The sequence below is a fragment of the Pelodiscus sinensis genome, chromosome 23 (genome assembly GCF_052426305.1).
Source record: "Pelodiscus sinensis isolate ZL-2025 chromosome 23, ASM5242630v1, whole genome shotgun sequence".
In the NCBI taxonomy this organism is placed as follows: Eukaryota; Metazoa; Chordata; order Testudines; family Trionychidae; genus Pelodiscus; species Pelodiscus sinensis.
This window is the reverse complement of record NC_143074.1, coordinates 13,385,215-13,406,778: the sequence shown is the minus strand read 5'-3', so window position 1 is coordinate 13,406,778 and position 21,564 is coordinate 13,385,215. Positions and strand designations below refer to the sequence as shown.

The 21,564-nt window shown below is 44.9% G+C and overlaps 1 protein-coding gene across 22 annotated transcripts in view; it reads left to right on the top strand.

Moving 5' to 3' along the window:
• The window catches only part of FNBP1 (formin binding protein 1), a 169,831-nt gene that overhangs the window by 101,422 nt on the left and 46,845 nt on the right, over positions 1–21,564 (top strand). For all 22 annotated transcript variants that reach the window (XM_075905365.2, XM_075905380.2, XM_075905364.2 and 19 more), the window contains 2 exons: positions 8,844–8,972; positions 12,631–12,777. In XM_075905365.2, coding sequence (XP_075761480.1) covers positions 8,844–8,972; positions 12,631–12,777 — 276 coding nt within the window. The remainder of the gene's footprint in view (positions 1–8,843; positions 8,973–12,630; positions 12,778–21,564) is intronic.

The following is a 21,564-nucleotide window of genomic DNA, read 5'->3' as shown; positions in this document are numbered from 1 at the left end:
AGGTAAACAAGTCAAGCTCCTTGAGTCTCCTTTCATAAGACAGGTTTTCCATTCCTCGGATCATCTTAGTGGCCCTTCTTTGTACCTGTTCCAGTTTGAATTCATCCTTCTTAAACATGGGAGATCAGAACTGCACACAGTATTCCAAATGGGGTCTCACCAATGCCTTGTATAATGGCACTAACACCTCCTTATCTCTACTGGAAATACCTCACCTAATACATCCCAGGACCGTATTAGCCTTTTTCACGGCCATGTCACAATGGCGGCTCATAGTCATCCTATAATCAACCAGGACTCCAAGGTCCTTCTCCTCCTCCGTTACTTCCAACTGATGTGTCCCCAGCTTGTAACTAAAATTCTTGTTATTAATCCCTAAATGCATAACCTTACACTTCTCACTATTAAATTTCATCCTATTGCTATCACTCCAATTTACAAGATCATCCAGATCTTCCTGTATGATATCCTGATCCTTTTCTGAATTGGCAATAGCTCCCAATTTTGTGTCATCCGCAAATTTTATCAGGACACTTCCACTTTTGGTGCCAAGGTCAGCGATAAAAAGATTAAATAAAATTGGCCCCAAAACTGATCCCTGAGGAACTCCGCTAGTAACCTTCCTCCAACCTGACAGTTCACCTTTCAATATAACCCACTGTAGTCTCCGCTTTAACCAGTTGCTTATCCACCTCTCAACTTTTATATTAATCCCTATCTTTTCCAATTTAACCAATAATTCCTCATGTGGTACTATATCAAATGCCTTACTAAAGTCGAGGTAGATTAGACCCACTGCATTTCCTTATCTAAAAAATCTGTTACTTTCTCAAAAAAGGAGATCAGGTTGGTTTGGCATGATCTACCTTTTGTAAAACCATGTTGTAATTTGTCCCAATTGCCATTAGCCTCAATGTCTCTAACTACTTTCTCCAAATTTTTTTCCAAGATCTTGCATACTACAGATGTCAAACTAACAGGCCTATAGTTACCCGGGTCGCTTTTTTTCCCTTTCTTAAAAATAGGAACTATATTAGCAATTCTCCAGTCAAATAGTACAACCCCTGAGTTTAGAGATTTATTAAAAAGTTTTGCTAATGGACTTGCAAGTTCATGTGCCAGTTCCTTTAATATTCTTGGATGAAGATTATCTGGGCCCCCGATTTACTCCCATTAAGCTGTTCAAGTTTGGCTTTTACCTCGGATATGGTAATATCTACCTCCACATCCTTAGTCCCATTTGTTATGTTACCATTATCTAGAAAACATGACTTTGAAATAACTGAACACTAAAGTCTGAGTTGTGTTTTTGATGGAAATCTGGATTTTACCATGTGCTGGCTTATATGGGGCTGAAAAGATTAACAATGCAGCAGATACCAGGCTGCAGTTCAATTTTTCAGAAATTGTCTCTTAATTAGAAGTGCTGCATCTTTAGACTTTATGGTTGCATATGAGTTTTAAGAAAGAATTCTTTAAGAAAGAAAGCAAAAGCAGACTAAGGACAGCTAAGCAGTGGGCAGCACGCTTCATATGCATGTTTATTTGGGTGTTTTTAAACTAATGTGGGAAAAGGTATTCCATGAAGAGGGTAACCTAATACAGTAAACTTCCGATAATCCGGCACCTTTAGGACCCAGGGGGTGCTGGATTATTAGATATGCCGGACTATCAGAAGGGGGGGGCTATGAGGGGTCTGGAGTGGGGTGGGAGGGGATGCCACCCCAGACCTCTCAGAGCCCCCCCTTACGATAGTCCCGCTCTGCCCCAGGCATCCCTGATTCAGCCGCTGCTGGTCAGTTTCAGCAGTAGCTGAATCGGGGATGCCTGCAATGGAGCAGCTGGGGTGCTGCCGGGTTGGTCCCGCAGCCCCGAGGGGCAGCGCTATGAGATCAACCCAGCAGCACCCCAGCTGCTCTGCTCCCGGCTTCCCCGATTCAGCTGGTCAGTTTCAGCAGCAGCTGAATGGGGAAAGCCTGTCCGGCTGCCCCAGCACTTCCGGGTTCCTGATGGTGCCGGACCATCAGGAGTCCCGGAGCATTGGATGCCGGACTAATGGAGTTTTACTGTACTTTTGATCATGACAGGTGAATTGCGAAGCAAAAAATAAAAACAAACCTGTGTGTGTGCTTTATTTCTTCTTTATGATATATAAAGATGAGTTCATTTGTTAGTCTTCTTTGGGTGTATTGTAACACTCTAGTCGTAACATATATGTTCCTCTTCTGGAGAATTCTGTCAGTCTTTGGAAGACTTCACTTGGAATGTGATTTCACATCTGGAGGTTTAAATCTGAGCTTTGATTCTATTTACCATGCCCACTTCAATGAAGAGGGAGAAAAAATTGAGAATGCTGCAGCTCAGGTTTCAGATACTCACCTTTAAGCTCATGGATTGGGTCTTCCAAAGCCCATCCTCTAGGATAGGAGTGGGGAACCTTTTTTGGGTCATGGGCCACTGACCCACAGAAAAATCAGTCAGGGGCTGCTCACAAGTGAGAAACAAAAACAAAAAAACCCCAACCCCTCACCAGCATGGGCTCCCCAATACTGGTGGGAACCCAGAGTCTTAGGGGCTGGATACAGGCAAGCCAGGGGCTGCATCCGGTCCCCAAGCCTTAGGTTCCCACCCCTGCTCTAGGAAAAACCAAACCAACCCTAGACATTTCTAATGTAAAAGGAAGCAGGAAGAACTCCATCTCTTTGTATAAATGAGCAGTAAAGGATAAAAAAATAGTTTTTTTATTTTATTTGCTGTGCATTTCATTTTGAATCACTCCTATGATAATTTAATCCCCAGTGTGACTGTGTGACTCATTGCCTACAGTTCTAGACTACTGCATCTGTTAGGATTCTGAATCTGAAATGTAGTGTCCCCAATGCATATTTTCATTATTCTGTAACTCCCATTGGAGTACAAGAACAGAGCTATAAAACATAACTCTGTTAATACTAAAGTAGTGATGTTAGTAGTAATAATTTTTAATAATCTAGGCTTTTTATATTTTAAGATAAAAAAATAGTTCAATGGAGAAACATTTAAAATGTTTTGAGCTTGCCCAATGCATCAAAAAAGGTGAGGAGGAATAATAATGTTATTATGGCTCTCAGGGTATGTCTACACTACAAAGTTAGTTCGAACTAACGGACGTTAGTTCGAACTAACTTTAATAGGTGCTACACTAGCGCTCCGCTAGTTCGAATTTGAATCGAACTAGCGGAGCGCTTAGTTCGAACTAGGTAAACCTCATTTTACGAGGACTAACGCCTAGTTCGAACTAGCTAGTTCGAACTAAGGGCTGTGTAGCCCTTTAGTTCGAACTAGTGGGAGGCTAGCCCTCCCCAGGTTTCCCTGGTGGCCACTCTGGCCAACACCAGGGAAACTCTATGCCCCCCTCCCGGCCCCGGACCCCTTAAAGGGGCACGGGCTGGCTACGGTGCCCGTGCCAGGTGCAAGCCTGCCAGCACCCAGCCAGCAGACCCTGCACCTGGCACGGCACAGAGCCACCCACCCGATGCCCCCCAGCCCACCCCCTCTTGCCGGGACCAGGCTGGCGGCTCCCGGGAGCTTGCCCTGGACCGCAAGAGGCGGGCACCTTCCTGGGCTAGTGCGGACATCGTGGACCTCGTCCACGATCTCCGCACTAGGCACAGGAAAGTGGCCGTCTAGGGCAGGAGAGCTGCCAGCCTGGCCACCCAGGACCAGGTGTGCATGAAAATCAAGGGGGTCCACTGAGACCCCCGACACTGAGCCCTGAGCTTACAATGGCCGTACTGGGTCAGACCAAAGGTCCATCTAGCCCAGTAGCCTGTCTGCCGACAGAGGCCAACCCTAGGGACCCTGGAGGGGATGGACCGAAGACAATGACCAAGCCATTTGTCTCGTGCAATCCCTCTCCAGCCTTCCACAAACTTTGGGCAGGGACACCACTCCTACCCTCTGGCTAATAGGACTCCATGGACCCAACCTCCATCACTTTATCTCACTTCCCTTTAAACTCTGTTCTAGTTGTAGCCTTCACAGCCTCCTGCAGCAAGGAGTTCCACAGGTTAACTATTTGCTTTGTCAAGAACAACAACTTTCTCTTACTAGTTTCAAGCCTGCTACCCATTCCTTTCCTTTGGTGTCCTCTAGTCCTTCTTTATGGGAACTCAGGAAGAACTTTTCTGAATGCACCCTCTCCACCCAACCCCTGCTTTTAGAGACCTCTATCCTGTCCCCCCTCCGTCTCCTCTTTTCTAAGCTGAACAGTCCCAGTCTCTGTAGCCTCTCTTCATCTGGGACCTGTTCCCAACCCCTGATCATGTTAGTTGCCCTCCCCTCTCCCAACCTTTCTCTTCCCCTCTCCCACCTCCTTTTCCCAGTCTCCCCCAGTTTTTTTTCAATAAAGACAGAGTCAATGTTGGAAGAAACGTTATCTTTATTTTGTACATCAATAAGAAGGGGGGCTAAGGAAGGGTAAGTGGAAGGAGGTGAGGGAGGAATGGGGTACGAGCCCCCGATGGGGAGGACTGGGCTGGCTCTGCGGGCTTCTGGGGGTGGAAGCTCTCCTGCAGCCCCCCAATTGCCCCCTCTCCCCAGATGGCAGCCTGCGGCAAGTGCAGCAGGGCTGATGGCCGAGTGGTGTGATGTGCCCAGTGTGGGCACTCAGGGCACTCCAAGCCAGAACTTCTTTGCAAGCGGGGCACCCCTTAGAACTGTGTGTCCGGGGTGGGGGTCGGGACCCTTTAAGCGCAGCCCTCAGCTAGCCTGAGACAGCATCTCCATGCTCTAAGTCCTCCTTTTATGCCCTGCCGGCACTGCTTCCGGCCATCCTTAAGCCCTGTTCAGAGTCCACTCAATGTGGACTTGCTAGTTCGAACTAGCAAAACGCTAGTTCGAACTAGTTTTTAGTTCTAGACGCGTTAGTTCGAACTAGCTTAGTTCGAATTAACTAATTCGAACTAAGTTAGTTCGAACTAACTTTGTAGTGTAGACATACCCTCAGATAGGAATTCTCATTTTGGAATGTAACCGTTTCTGTTCCTCCTCTGCTGTGTTCTTTTATTTTGGGCCCGTTACACTCATTTTAAAAGCCATGGCCCAGTCCTGCAAACAAATGGGTCTCCTTGTGGGAGTGATTTGCAGGATTGGGTCCTAAATCTGTCCTATTACTTGTCTTTTGTTTCAACAATGAAGTCAGATAATGACTGCTTCCATAAACAGAATGGGGCTGGCTACAGAACTTAAACAATGGATTGCTCTTAGATGATTGTACAGAATGGGATTAATAAGTGAATATTGATCTAAAGCAGCTGGAGTAAGATGTAGGGGAAGGGGCAGTCTTACATTAGTTATAGTCTGGCAGATTTTTGTGTGGGTGGCTTCATTTTTATATTTTGTTCAGTGTAAAAATGTGGCAATAATGTTTCCTTAGTCAAATTTTATGCAAATGTGCATGCGTGTATAATAAATAATGTAGCTGTCATGTAGAAAAGCAATTTAACTGGCCTCCAGGAATTTTATTTATATGCAGTGAAATCACTAAAGACATACATGCCTGCTTACCATAATTAAAGAAAGTAGAATAATCTTGGAAGCATCTCATATGGATGTTTTCTTTGCTTTAGTTCACTTATCTGTTTATAATTATAGTATTTTTCATTTAATCCTACTGTTTTGGCTCTTGGCAGGAACATCATTCCCAATGTGTTCTCACTGGGTTTCCTAAATCACTTCATGAAACAATGATAAAATGAAACCAGGAAAGTTTTACAGTCAAATGTGCTTGCAAAAGAAATTGCAGAACTGAGCTGAAATAAATAATTAGATGATATCTGTGAGCTGGATGGCTAGATGAGGAACAGATTCATTCCTCTGCAAGAGGAGATCTGAAACCTTGTGGCCCAATTTGCTACTTTCCATTTATCATGCATAAAATGTTTCATGATTTGTTATTTTATGTGGATTTATTGTCAGGAAACTATTGTCTGCCTGGAACAGTTCACAGAATAGCCCATTTCTGAACTGTTTTAATAGGATTGTTGCGAGAGGAATGAGTGATCAAACCTGGCAGTATTTTAGGAATGAATCTTAAAATTTGCAGTCTCTAAAAATATTCTCAGCTCTTCACTAAGGGTTAGGTAAAAAGTGTCAGATTAGGAGCACTGCTGGATGCCTGAAGAGAGCTAGTCTGACATGAGGGTTTAGTGTACTTGGCCAAATCTTTATCCCACTGACAAAACTCCCATTTACTAGACCAACATTTGGTCCAGGGACATGAGACTCTTTTTGGAACAGATGAGAGCATATGCAGATGAGCTGCACTGTGTCATAACAGGATGGGCAACAGTGCAATGCCTGAGAGAACAGAAATCAGGAGAGAGTTTTAACAGGTGAACACAGGATAGGAGGCAAAAGCATGTGGAGTGAGGGATGGAGGAGGGAGGGATTCTGTTCAAAGGCCAACAGCAAAGAAGGCAAAGGCAGCTAAAATAAACAGATGGGATAGACAGAGAGGAACATAGTATTGGACTGTGTAACAAATGACAGAGGGTCTCAAGAAGAAGAATCTAAGAAGAGAGAGAGGGTATGTCTAGACTGCATCTCTCAGCAGAGGGATGCAAATCGACATTGCAAATGAGATTTAAATATCCTGCGCCTAATTTGCATAAAAATGGCCACCGCATTTTGCCGACTCAGCACTTTGTCGGCAAAAAAGCGGCAGTCTAGAGGGGTATCTGTCGAGAAAGAAAGCCTTTTTCGACAGATCCTGTAAATCTCCTTGCAGGAGGCATAATCAGCCTAATCTGTATCCCTCTGTCGACAGAGGGATGCAGTCTAGACATACCCAGAGAAAGCAAAAAATATGAAGGAAAGGGTCACTCAAGGAAGTGCATCTGGATAAATGCTGAAGCATTGAGGAGCATGATGGGATCATACACACAAAGAATTCCCACATTATGGTATTAGTTCCAAAGTGGGGAAGAAAAAAACCCACCCTTGCTGACCAACAGAGAAATAAATTGTTCATAGGAAAGCAGAAAACATTTGAGAGGGCCTGGGTGAAGTGAAAACTAACCATATATGTAAAGAAACGCTCAAATGTAAGGAAGAGAGGAGAGTCCTGGATGTGCTATATGTGATGGGTTGAATCACAGGGGTCCCATTGAGATTGTCACCCTGTGTGCTGGTCACATCACTCAGGTCACCAACCCTGCACTTTGGGGTGCCACACCACCCTGTCCTGCTGGGCCAGAATCTCTGGTCTCCCTCAGCCAAGGCACAGAGTTGGGGCAATAACCTCCCAGCAGAGCAACCAGCTCAGCTCTGGAGGGGCTCAGCTATAAGACCATTGACACCACCCAGGAACTCAGCCCCCCAAAAGGAACAAAACCCTAAATAAAGCTGTCTTCCTTGGTATAAAAGTTTTACACAGAGAGAACTTATAAGTTTGCCCTCAATGAAAAAGAGATATGCACAGTGGTTACACTGGTCTTGATAATAAACAAAAGTGTTTTATAAGTATAAAAAGTAGGATTTAAGTGATTGCAAGTGAAAACAGACAGATCAAAATAAGTTGCTACACCAAAATAAACAAAACATGTCAGCTAATTCTAATACACTGAGAAACTTGTTACATGCAAAATATATTCCTCGCCCTCATCCCTGTTTCTGGTAAAATGCTTCAAGGCAGAGTTGATTTGTTTTTCTCTTTGGCCTGTGGCTACAGCAGTCTGTGTCTTTAGAGTTCTTCATTTTCAGGTTTCTTTATGTGTAGCCTCTTCAAGTAGGAAGGCAATTTCAAAAGCCAGATGAGTACAAAAGTCTGATTGCTTTCCATTCCTTAAATAGACTTTCCCCGGGGTGGGAACTCTTTGTTTAGTGTCCCCATCCCCATGGAAAAATACCAGATTCAAGATGGATTCCAATATTAGGTGGCATAGTCACATATCTTTCTAGGATCAATCACAGTTTGGTCTTACAGGAAAAACAAAACTATTTACAGGTTGTTAACTTGACCACTGAGGCATTAAGTTCCTAAAGTATCACTAATGGCTTTTACTAGACTATAGTTCCCACTTAATATTTTTAACTTCACATCCAAGAAAGATGCATGCACAGAAATAGATACACAGATTCAGCAGATTACAGTTTTTAAAATGACATGTGACATGACCTGTTTTGCATAAAGGATCTTTCAGTTATGCATATTCACATTCATAAACCAATTTTCATTAAGGATAGGGAGGCAGTGGCACTACAGCTGTGACTGTCTTGTTATGGAAATAAGGGGATGATCATAGAATTTAAATATGTGCACAGTGGTAACATTTGTAAGAGGGGAGAGATCAGCTGCCCAAACATAAACTGGAGCACAGAAATTGGAGGAAATAAGTTGAGCAGTAAAATTACAGCTATGGCACTAGATTTCTTCTTTTATATAATAAAGAATGAAAACAAGTGGAGATGTCAGAAGCGAAGGCATATGTAGGCCACAATAACCATTATCTCCTTAGTCAAACTAGGAACGCAGTTCTAAAGAGTACGGTCTTGCAAGTTCTCCAAGTGCCTGCCTCCCATTGATTTCAATGAGATCTCAAAGCACAGAAGGTTTAGGGGATTGGGTCCAACTATTCACAGTATATAGAAAAGGTAAGTTCCTTCAAAGAACAGAGTACATTCTTAGAGGTCAAAATAAGGACTATGAATTTTGGCAGTACAAATTTAGAACAACTACTTGGAGCAGGTAAGATGTAATGGAGGAGGAGAATGAATAAGGAGACAGTGAAAGTGAAAAATGTGCAAATATTCAATGTACCTCCAAATAGCGTAAAATATAATTATCTCTGGCTTTTCCTCAGGCAAGACAGCAAGCCCAAATACGACATCAAATGGCAGAAGACAGCAAAGCAGAATACTCATCCAGTCTTCAGAAATTTAACCACGAGCAACATGAACATTATCACACACACATACCAAACATTTTCCAGGTGAGATCTTACAGTACTGACTTACAGCAGTCTATGTTCTTGGAGTGGCTACATTGACTAGATACAGTGCAATGCATTGGTAAGCAGCTGAATTCTGTGACACCAGTTCTTTGCTCTGCAATACCAGTTCAATTCTGTGATACTACTGTTGTGGTAACAGATACTGGACGCAATGCAGCAACCCAGGATTTATAAAAGAAATAGTTGCTCTCTTTGGTGGGAGCAACAGTGCCCATGACTCCAAAGAGATGTTATGGTGCTCAGTCCATTAAACTCTCTTATCTCTGGGCTAGCTACCAGACTGATTAATAATGTTGGAAGTGGGCGTTTGCTAGCTGGCATGGCAGGAAGGGGCAAGCCTCATGACATTACTCAGACTCTGGTTCTGTTACTCTCTACATCCATGCAGCTGGGGAATGAGAGTACTGTTTTCATTGTCGGGGCAGGAATAAATGGACAGTGTTATCCTCTATAAATCCTCGTGCTCCTGTGTGACCTGTTTTCAAACGTACGTTTCAAAGATGTTTAGATTTATACCACATTAATGTTGAGCAACAGGACAGTGCCATGGCCAGTCAAGGACCAGAGTTATGGGGTGGCTCCACTGAATTCAACAGAAGCTTTGACTTCAGTGCGGTCAGGCTTTCATGGTAGGTCTTGAGCTGCTGTGCCAGAAGGAGGCATCTTGTAGCATTGTTCATGCCTCTCTCTTGTAGATGAGAACTGTTAGAAACTATGACCAGTCCTTTGCTGGAGGGAAGGTTTCTATACTGGCAGCCTATTAGGAAGAGTGTAATCATAGGGTGTGCAAAGGGAGGTGGGATGAATTCTCACCAACAGAAAATCACTCCCTCTGCAGGTCCTTTCTGAGTTCCAACAAACAGAGGGTTAACCCTTGGCCCAGCCCTCACACAGGTGTAAAGGGTGGAGTAACAAGCCAATCAGTGTCCCAGTAGGAACATAAGCCAAGATAGAGACATACTCCAGGGTAGGGAATGGGATCTTTATCTGCCCTGGCGGACTGTTGTGAAGCTTGCTGCTTAATGCATGGCAAGGAGGCAAATTTTTACAGTGTGATTAAATTTACAAAAAATTTCAGTTGATGGCTAAGGAAGACAGTACAGAGGGAAAACTCATGTACTAAAATATCCTCAGCAGTGAGGACTGATAACATAAAAGTCAGCAGAGTTATGCCTATTTATACAAGCTGAAAATCTTGGTTGAAATGTCTGAACAGAGGTTGACTAATGCAATGGACTGAGTGTTTTAAATGACTATTCCATTGTAATTGTACTACAGGTTGGACCTCCCAAAACTGGGATGCTCTGGTCCAGCAACATGCATGGTCTGGCAGGATCATGGATATTCCTGGGCCAAGGAGTCCTGGCTGGGAAGCCCCAGTGGCAAGAGGGCTGCTGGCTTGGAGCCTGGCAGGGCTGGGGCTTGAACCAGGGCTAGAGCCCTGGTAGTGTAGCTAGTGCTTCAGCAGCTCTGGTAGTGGGCCTGGCGATCTGGCAGCTGCAGCTGCCCTGGTAGTGGGGCTGGGGCCACAGCAGCCATGGCAACCCAGGTAGCTGGGCAGGGGTCTGAGATGTGGCAGCCGCGACATCCCTGGTAGCGGGGCCAGGGACGTGGCAGCCTGGGTTCCCAGGGCCACAGCAGCACAGCAGCTTGGTGGAGAGGTGGCTGGGGTCGACAGTGGAAAGGGATGGTGGGCTGAGGGGCTGGTAGCAGGGGACCTCCCCTGGTCCAGCAAATTCCCTTGTTCGGGACTGTGATGGATAGGAAAAGTACTGGCCTTTTCTGAACATCCCAGCATCCAGTAACCAAAGGGTTAAACTCAGGAGGTGTTGGCAAGGAGCCAGGAGAGCCAATGTGGGAAGATGTTGACATTTGAAATGAAGGGAATACCTGCCTGCTGTTCTTCTTTGTGTGACTTTTAAGCTAGGAGTTGGGGGAACAAGATGAATTGAATCGGGCAGAACTACCATGCCTACAAAGAATACTAGGCATGGAAATGGACTGGACCTTGAATCATGGATTATGAGTAGATAGGGAAATGTCTATTTAGACACGATCAGGTTATTTTCTTTGTTTTGTCATTTGGTTAAACTTCTCTATGCTAAATCCATACGCTACCTTCCACATCACGCTGTACTGTAAGCTGTATCCCAGGTATGACATTTCTCTGTTTCTAGATTGTTCTTTTCTCAGTTGCTTTAAAATACCTAGTAACTAAGTATGCATTATCAAATATATCTTTTTGTTTTCTTAATAAAATCACCTTTTTTTAAGGTGATAGAAGGTCTGTGTATCCATGCCTAAGACTGGGAGGTCAGCTATGAGATATTGCGGTTTGTTTTCTCTTTTTTTTCAAGCTCTCTTGTGGTAAAAGAGCTTGGGCTATCCCTCTGGAAGCAGTCCTCAAGTGCTTTCTTCTGGGGTTCAAGAAGAAAAGGCATTTTTCTCACTTGAGTGGTGGCAGCTATCACCCAAGGCCAGGAAATCTGTGATCTTGGGAAGGTTTTATGCAGAAGCCTATAGAGGCAAAGTATTCTTAAGGTCTCTTGAAAGTCCCTACATGCTGCACTCAGAGTGTGTGTGTGGAGAACAGCCTTGACAGGAACTGTTCAGTCCTGAGGATGCGGACCAGAGAGGTCCAACCTGTATAAATAGAAGGTGTGGACAGGAAAAATGTAGCTGTTCAAAACTGAAATATGTTTATATTTACAAGCTCTTCAGAAGTTATTAGGATTTGTGCAGGAAGCAGGCATGTTCTCATTTATAATTTGAAGTTTTCAGTTAAAATTGCTGCCCTCTTCCTTCATGGTCCTTTAAGCCAATGGCTGGGATAAATTATTCCAAGATACCTTGTGTTATAAATGAAAATGGCATCCCTAGGCCTTGTATAAATGTCCTCTTAGGCCTTTAGAGAACATAAACTTTGGATCTGGTAAGTGCATTGAATTGAACATATATCCTTGGCTAAGCACAGTTTACGTGCCCATGCGTTATCAGTGCTCCAGAAAATTCCCATGCTATGTGTTAAAATAGCATTCAAGCATTCAGAGAGCTGTTCTATTTTTAAAAGAATATCAGTGTGTTCTTTCCTGTGATTGTTTTATTTTTTCTGTTGATTCATAAATTTAATAGGAAAAAATGCATATGGGAGAGGTGGGTTCTTATCAGTTAGTGCTCTATCAAGTCTTATGTTGCAACATGAGATATGCACCTGGACACACCCTGTGCCTCCTATTATAATCCGTAAAAACAAAAATATGCAACAAAGTTTTCCCGTGACCTAAATCAGAGATCAGAGGAACAGATATCGAAGTTCTGTAAAATATTGAACATATTCTGGTTTTTCTTCTGATTTTTCCTCAGGCTAAGACAGAGGCTTTGCATAGCGCTCAGTAGGACGCCTCTGATGTGAAGACCTGATGTAAATCCTATAACATAATGTGGAGTTTACTCTGAGGCCATTCTTTGATCTCTGATATCACTATGAACCATACAGTACATGAGAATAATCATCTTAATTTCTCTGCGTTTGAAGTCTTATTTATACAATATAACAGAAGCTGTTTTGTTGCAGAAATTAACATTAATAGAAACTGTGAAATAATTTTTTATGTTTGATCAAAATTAAATGTTTCAGAAAATACAAGAGATGGAAGAAAGGAGGATAGTGAGGATAGGTGAATGCATGAAAACGTATGCAGAAGTGGACCGCCAGGTGATCCCCATAATCGGGAAGTGTCTGGATGGAATAACAAAAGCAGCAGAATCAATTGATCAGAAAAATGTAAGTGTTGCATGTTCTATCTTCTTATTTGTCCTGTGTTTTTCATTATTTATTAGTTGTATATTAAAACCTAGAAGTGCGAGTCAGGAACTAGAATCCTACTGTGGTAGGCACTGTATGAACACAGAATATAAAGATGGTCCCTGCCACAAATTGCTTACAATCTGCTACATTGTTAAGAAAGCATTTGAAACACAAAACTTGCACCCAAACCAGTTGGTGCATAGAAGAGGCGTTTCTCTGTGTCAGTGTTTCTCCAAGTGGTCTGTGAAACCACTTTAAGAAACCTGTTAACTAGCCGCTCCAGTGTGTTTACCTTACCGGCGCTGTGGCCATGGAGCCTCGTGGCTCCATTTTGCTGTTTGTAGCCAAGGAGTGCCGTGGGACGTGGTGTGGAGTAGCCAGTTAACAGGAGCAGCCAGTTAACAGATTTCTCAAAGGGGTTTCATGCTCCACTTTGAGAAACACTATTCTATCAGGTGTTAACTAATGATAGGTAGCTCTAGTGCATGTTTTATTTTATGAAAGATAGTTGCTTTGTCTTGTTACAGAGAAGAATCTGTTCTTCTTGCAGATGTATTTGTTTAGCAATCCATAGGGTCCTTTGTCTTGTAAGAAGGAAAAGTTTCTTTAATAAAGTTTACTCCATTAACATGCATTTTATACATAAATGTTTTGTTCGGCTATATTTAAATAAGATGTTTTTTAAAGGTATGACTGTTAGGGCTGGTGTCAGCAAAGTCATCTTTTGTTAGCAAAAGAGAGGAGGTGCACACACTGAAATGTTCTTCTCACCGATATAACTCTGTTGCTACACCACCTCAATAAAAGGCATAGAACTTTTTGGAACATAATTAAAGTGATGCAGCATCAGTGTAGACAGCACTTGCTCTAATTGTCCTCCAAGAGATGTCCCACAACGCTCATCATGACTGCTCTGGTTAGCAGTTTGAACTTTGCTGACCTGCAGGTGCAGGCATGTGGCACTCACCCATTTAAATGTTGGGAATTTTTAAACTTTTCACTTCCTGTGTGGATGGCATAGACTATTACGCAGCATCTTCCCAAGTGACCATGCTGACTTTCTGCAACAAATGGGCTCCCACATGGAGTTTGGCAGAGCTGTTGGATCTGCTGGGTCTATGGGGAGAGGAGGCTTTGCAGGTACAGCTTCGCTGAAGTTGTAGAAAATTAGCTATTCATGGGTATATTGCTCGTGACATGGAGGACGGGGACACAAAAGGGGCAGGCAGCAGTGCTGTGCTAAGGTCAAGGAACTGTGGTAGGCATACCAAAAGGTAAGGGAGAGGGAGGCTTTTGTTGTTTTGGTGCAGCATCAAAGGCATGCTGCTTCTTCAAGGAGCTACATGCCATCCTTCATGGTGTTGCCATTGCCAAGAGCACTGTGGATACTTCAGGGAGACTGGAAGCAGTGACCAGTGAGTTTAACCCTGAGGACAAAGTGGTGAATGAGGAAGTGGAATTGGAGGAGCAGGTGAGACTTGAAACAGAACTGTCCAGTGGCATGGCAAGCCAGAACCTGTTTTTGACTCTGAAGGGATTTTGCCAGACCTAGGCTCTGGCTCACATAAAAAAAGTGAGGCAAGCATGCATTTTGCTTTGATACTGCATAGTGATAGGAGACTGAGGTCTTATATACTTTAGTAGATGCTAGAGGAGGGATAAAGGATAGAAATTAACAATAAAGCCTATGCAGCAGTGCATTGGGGGTCCTAAGGAAAAGTTTATTTATGTACTTTGGGATGTCATGGAAATCTTCCATAGGAAACTTTTGCGTGGTACCCTGCAATCCTCTGCCAAAGGTTCATTGGTAGAGCTGCCTTCTGTCTCTCTGTTGTAGAAAATTTTGCTTGGTCAAATGGCAGTTATTTCTGCAGGAACCAGTATACACAGGTGAGTAACATACAGCCCTGGTGTGAAATTGTTCATATGCAGGCGATGGACCCTTCAATTATGGGTTACCCTCAGGAGTGACATATCAGGTTCAATTACCCAAATCTGTCCAAAAAGATGGCAGTATTCCAAATAGTCTCCCTAAGCACATATAGGCTACGTCTGCACCACGGAACTATTTCAGCATCCTAAAACAGCTATTCCGCGTCTTTAAAGCAGCATGTTATTTAAAAATATATTTCAAAATAGTGGGCGCGCTATTTCGGTGTCTCTGTAACCCTCGTTCCACAAGGGTTAAGGGATGTTTTGCAATAGTGCTTTATTTTGAAATTACCTCAAAATAAGCTATGCAATTTGTGCAGCTCAAATTGCATAGCTTATTTCAAGCTAACGGTGCAGTGTAGACATACCCATAGTCAGGGCTCGCCGAACCACAGCGAGCCCCGCTCGCCAGCCGCGCTGTCCAGCAATCTGCGTATGCACAGATCGTTCTGCGCATGCGCAGATCGCCCGAACCCGGCTCTTCCAAGTTGCAGTCTACTCGCCACAGGCAAGTAGATTGCATTATTTGTTGAGCCCTGCCCATAGTGACCCTCTTCATAAAACACCCCGTTAATGAAAACCTCAGGTTGGATAGCCTGGAAAGGACACAGGTCAGGAGTGGATGATAGATGAACAAGAGTGAATGATAAAGCTGCTGGAGGGCCAGGCAGAGAGACTCAGGTCCCTCATGGCCCTGCAGTCTGAGGTACAACCAGGAATGACTCTCCCTACAGCTAATATAGAGTGCCATCCATGCCCTCCTCAAACTCCCTCAATGCATTCCTTGCATATTCCCATTCTGTTTCAGAACCACTTGCTCTCCACCCCTAGAGTCTTGTTTCATGTTGAAAGCTAGAGTTACACACAATTGGAGAGTCTTGACTGAAAAACTGTTCCTCATTACCATGTCCCCTGTCTTATCCTTTAATTAAAGTGTAGCCTTTGAAACAAAATAAGTTTTTATTTATATCACGCACACATAGGAACATTTACTCAATACAATTAAACCTCAGGAAACAAGTATTATAGGATATCAGAGGGGTAGCCATGTTAGTCTGAATCTGCAAAAGCGACGAGGAATCCTGTGGCACCCTAGACTAACAGGAGCATAAGCTTTCGTGGGCAAAGACCCACTTTGTAAGATGCATCTGATGAAGTGGGTCTTTGTGCACGAAAGCTTATGCTCCAATAAATCTGTTAAGCATTATAGGGGTCATTCAAGGCAGCAAGAAAATATTGCCTGGCCAAGTTCATCAGATTACTGACACATTACTGGGCCTCATTGTCAAAATGCTCCTTCAAAACCTCCCTGATTAGAATAGTACCCTTCCCTTTGGACCCCTCTAATTGCCCTGATAATGGGCTTCTGAAAAGCTGATCCACCCCAGCACTCCACCCCTGGGGAAACTTTTTTCCTTTCAGTTCACAAATGTTATGCAGAGTATAGCAGGATGCTATGACCCTTGGAATAATGTCTTCATTGTAGTCTAACCTTCAAAAAGGCAGCACCAGTGATTTTTCAACGGCATTTTCAGCAGTCATTTGGCACTTGCTGAGCCTGTTGAAGTGCTCCTTGCTGCTGTCTAGGCACCCCATGTAAGGCTTCATGAGCCACAGGAGCAAGAGATTGGCAAAGTGGACATTTGCACATCCACTATTGGAATCTTCTGGTCTGGAAAGAAGATCACATAATACAGTTTTCTATTCAGTCCAGTGCAGTGTTCCCAGCGCATCATGATCTTTCCTTGACCAACCCACATTGATGCCAGTGAATGAGCCCCAGTGATCCTACAAGACTGTGGAGAAGTAGCTCTTTCAATTGATATACGCCATTCCAAGATGGTCTGGGGCCAAAACTGGGTTATGTGTGTCATCTTTAATCCTGCTGCCGGGAGGGAATCCCATTGCTACAAAGCTATCATGTATTTCCCGCACAGTACCCAGAGCTGCAGTCCTTTGTGGCAGGAGCCAATTAACAGGCCTGCACACAGTCCGTGGTATAAAAAAGATTGGGAACCACTTCCATAGGGCAGGAACGATCCCTACACACAGTTCCAGGAAGGTAGCTTTACACATGAAAGTTCTGCAGCCACTGCTCATCATCCCATACATACACCATGATTCAATATCATTACTTAGTGCTTGCTTTCCAAGCCCAGTACCAATGGCTCACATTTTGATTTTTTTTCTTTTGTTCAACATTATATGAAATATTTCAAGCTTTATGGCTTGGTTGAAAATGTGGCATAATAAAATATCTAAATGTGTCTGATTTTTGTTTAATTAGAAAAATACCGAGCCGGGTTCGGGTGATCTGCGTCACCGGACAGCACGGCTGGCGAGCGGGGCTTGCCGCGGTTCAGTGAGCCCTGCTGATGAGATTCAACAAGGAAAAGTGCAGAGTCCTGCACTTGGGATGGAAGAATCCCAAGCATTGTTACAGGCTGGGGACCGAATGGCTAAGTAGTAGGTCTGCAGAAAAGGACCTGGGGTTACAATGAATGAGAAGCAGGATATGAGTCAGCAGAGTACCCTTGTAGCCAAGAAGGCTAATGGCATATACTAGGCTGCATTAGGAGGAGCACTGCCAGCAGATCTAGAGAAATGATTGTTCCCCTTTATTCGGCACTGGTGAGGCCACATCTGGAGTATTGTGTCTAGTTCTGGGCCCCCCACTACAGAAAGGATGTGGACGCATTGGAGAGGGTCCAGCAGAGGGCAACCAAAATGAATAGGGGGCTGGAGCACATGACCTATGAGAAGAGACTGAGGGATCTGGGCTTGTTTAGTCTGCAGAAGAGAAGAGTGAGGGGGATTTGATAGCAGCCTTTAACTTCCTGAAGGGAGGTTCCAAAGAGGCTAGAGAAAGGCTGTTCACAGTAGTGACGGATGGCAGAACAAGGAGCAATGGGGGAGGTCTAGGTTGGATATTAGGAAAAACTATTACACTAGGAGAGTGGTGAAGTACAGGAATGTGTTACCTAGGGAGGTGGTGGAATCTCCGTCTCTAGAGATTTTTAAGTCTTGGCTTGACAAAGCCCTAGCTGGGTTGATTTAGTTGGTATTGGTCCTGTCTTGGGCAGGGGGCTGGGCTTGACCTCCTGAGATCTCTTCCAGCTCTGATTCTATGAATACCATATCTCACTTATTAAAAGCACAGCAATCATAGGTGGATAGAAGAGATCTACTGGGTCAAATCCACCCCAGACCATAGTAGGGTATAATCCCCAGGGCTCGACAAATAATGCAATCTACTTGCCTGTGGCGAGTAGATTGCAACCCCGAAGAGCCGGGTTCGGGTGATCTGCGCAGATCGCTGGACAGCGCAACTGGTGAGCGGGGCTCGCTGCGGTTTGACGAGCCCTGATAATCCCTATATAAATTACACTTCTGAAATGGATAATACTAAAATGAACTATTTTGGGGGGTCTGCGTTAAGGATGTCAACAGGTAACTGATTAACCACAAATACCACAAACATAGTTCCTAACCCTCCCCACGAGTAACTATCCCAGATCAAACGGATTGAGCAATGTCCTTTGCCCATCAGGCTCACTAGTCCAACACTGTAAGGGTTCCATTCATTTACCCACTTCATTCTCCGAACCCCACTTCAAACGCCCCACTTACAGCTCTATCCAGTCAGTGCGGACCTGACACATCACCCTGATGACTCCAGTCATTGAGCCTGAGGCCATGCCACCTTTGTGCTGCTCCTGTGGTCTGTGGGCATCGCCTGCTGCCGCGCCTACCAGCTGCCTGCCAGTCGTTCCCACCAGCTGCTCTGCTGGCCGCCTGCTGCCACTCCTACCAGCCTTCTGCTGGTTGTTCCCGCCAGCTGCTCCGCCGGCCGCCTGCCTCTGCTCCTACCGACCGTTTGCCGCTTGCTCCCGTCAGCCACTCTGCTGGCTGCCTGCCGCTGCTCCTACTGGCCGCCTGCCGGTTGCTCCCATCAACCACTCCGCTGGCCGCCTGCCGCTGCTCCTACCGGCCGCCCGCTGGTCGTTCCCGCCAGCCACTCCGCTGGCTGCCTGCCTCCACTCCTACCAGCTGCTCACTGGTTGCTCCTGCCAGCTGCCTACCGCCGTTCCTACCAGCCACCTGCCAGTCGCTCCCACCAGCAATCTTGCTGGCTGCAATGGGTTTGGCTCCAGGCCAAACCAGTAACTTCAGCTCTTGGTGATTTCAACTCTTTAGCCACCTGCTAGGCTGGCAAAAGATTCCAGCTTCCACTGGACTAGCAAAAAGACTCCTAATGGAGCGTGATTTAGATCTGTCCTTAAAAAAAGGGGGGAAAAGGCAGGTTGAACCAGTCTTACAGCTCACACCTGGCAAGCATGAAGCAGGCTGGCTCAAGCCCTTTCCCCCTAACTCAGTACACTCAACTCTAGAAGGGGGAGGCTTGTTTATCTGAGACTACTTACTATGATGGTATCTCTCCTGCAAGTACTGGTGTCATAATTTACAGTTCCTACATTTAGGGGTAGCATGGTTTGTGACCCCACAACAGCCCAAATTAGTTACAATACATCACATTCCATTCTAACTGATCCTCTATCAGCCCTGGCTGAATTGGATTTACATAACCACACCCCGGATTCTTCCCCATCCCAGCATGAGCTGTATTTACATATCAATTGTCTTGCAGAGCTAAACAACTTCAGCTGGCTGCATTGCAAACAGTCCTTCAGACCCCGGCTTCCACTAGTATTCTAGAACTGTAAAGGCAGTTTACGCTGCTTTTTCACTTGGAAGACTATAGAATTGTAGATTATCTTCTGTACCCTCTCCTCTCCATCCTCGTAAATACTGAGTGTGGAGCAGGTCGGCCTACCTGGATCTGGGTTGGATTCAGATTTTAAAATGAGCCAGCACAGATCAGAGTCAAGCAAGGCTGCATGCACTGAGAATTGTTGATAGCATATAGTTCAGGGGTTGGCAGCACGTGTGCCATAAGTGGCACACGAGCCGATTTTCTGTGGCAGGCGGGAGCTCAGCTATGCCCCTCTCCCCTCCTCCCGCATGCAGCAGAGAACCCATGTTGCGGCTCGAGCCTCAGGATTGCCGTGCAGCTGTAGGGTGGAGCTCCAGCTCCAGCTTCCTGCTAGGGGGGCGGGCAGGAGAGGTGCATGGCATGGTGTAGGGCAGCGTTTCTTAAAGTGTGTTCCGTGGCGAGGCAGTTGGAGGTGTGCTGCAGAAAACAGAGTTCAAAATGGCAGCCCTTAAAAGGGCAATGCCTGATCAGAGTTCAAAATGGCAGCCCTTAAAAGGGCAATGCCTGATCAGAGTTCAAAATGGCTGCCCTTAAAAGGGCAATGCCTGATCAGAGTTCAAAATGGCTGCCCTTAAAAGGGCAGTGCGTGCTCTCCTGATAAAAAGATAAACTGGTTTGTTTTGCTCAACAACTTTTCCCTGTTTTTTTTTCTCAGCAACTTTTCCCTGGGGCGCGCGTGTTGGTGGGTTTTTTTTTCGTCAACAACTTTTCCCTTGGGAATGGCCACCTTTAAAGGGGCAAGTTTCTTTTTTTTTTCCCTCAACAAAAAAATCCTTGGTGTTCCCCATTAAAAAATGCTCCCCTCCAGGTCTCCATCAAAGTAGCTGCTTTTAATGCCAGTGCATATTTCTGCTGGCAGCTCAGACCCTCATTCATTATTTCCCCCAGCGCTCTGAGCTGTGTCTATCTGGGGCTCATTGCTTTTCCATGTGTCAGTTGCCTCCAGCCCCTGTTCTCACCCCTAAATTACTAACAACACCTCATTGGGATTGCCGGAAAACATGCTGGGCCAATGGAGACCTCTGCCCTCCATGATATTGAATATTTGCTGGGTTAGGCTTTTTAAGTTAATAGCTGCTTCAACATCTGCATATAAAAGTAAATCAATGTTCTTTTACTCTTAGTTTCAGAACCATATAGTTGCCATACGAAGCACAAATCTCCATTATAACCCTGAAAGGTACCAGTGTTCGTGTTCATTCCCCTTCCACAGCTGGGAGCACAATAATCAACCAGCCACAAGGGGTTTGATGTGCAGCTATTTGGCTGCTTTCTCACCCTCTTACCTTTTGTGTGTTACTCCCCCAACTTCCTGCCATCCTCAAACTCCCTCTTGTACCCCCACCCCACACCCTCTCCTGCCGCCAAACTCCCTTCCAGACTCTGTCCTCCTCATCCCCTTGTGCACCCCATCTCCCACCCAGATCCTGCAGCCCCATCCCTATCCCACTCACTGGCATCCTGTCCAGCACAATGAACCCCTCATTTTTGTCCCCACCCCTGAGCCTAAGGAAGTCCCCAAAATCCTCTAACCTTGGGACCCCAGAAAAGTAAATCTGACCTATGGGAAGGCCTGAACCTCAGTTCTCCCGGTCTCTTCCCCTTGCCCCGTGGGGCTGGAGTGCCAGAAGAGTGAGGTGTCTTAGTTGGGGGCCACATCAGGAGGGTTGGGGGTTTTTGAGGAGTCTTTTTTATTTTCACTTGTGGGTTCCCCAACTAATTTTTTTTTGTGGGTCAGTGTCTCCTAACCCACCGTCCCTCCTCCCCTGGCATAAATAAAGAGAACATTGAAACATTTTGTGTTGGACATAAATTAATATTTTACTTTATTTAAAATGAAGTTTGATAAACTAACATGAAAAAGTTAAAATGCTTATTCTGTTTGATAATTTAAATTAAACTGTTCTCCTTAGCTGCAGCTGGTTCAGAAAATATGGTCACTGTACGCAGCCTGTCCCTGACCTCCCACTGTCCCTTCTCCCCGGCACGCAGATCTGTAAATAGAAGTTAATAAGTTAAATCTTGGCATGCCACTTCTGAAAGGTTACCGACCCCTG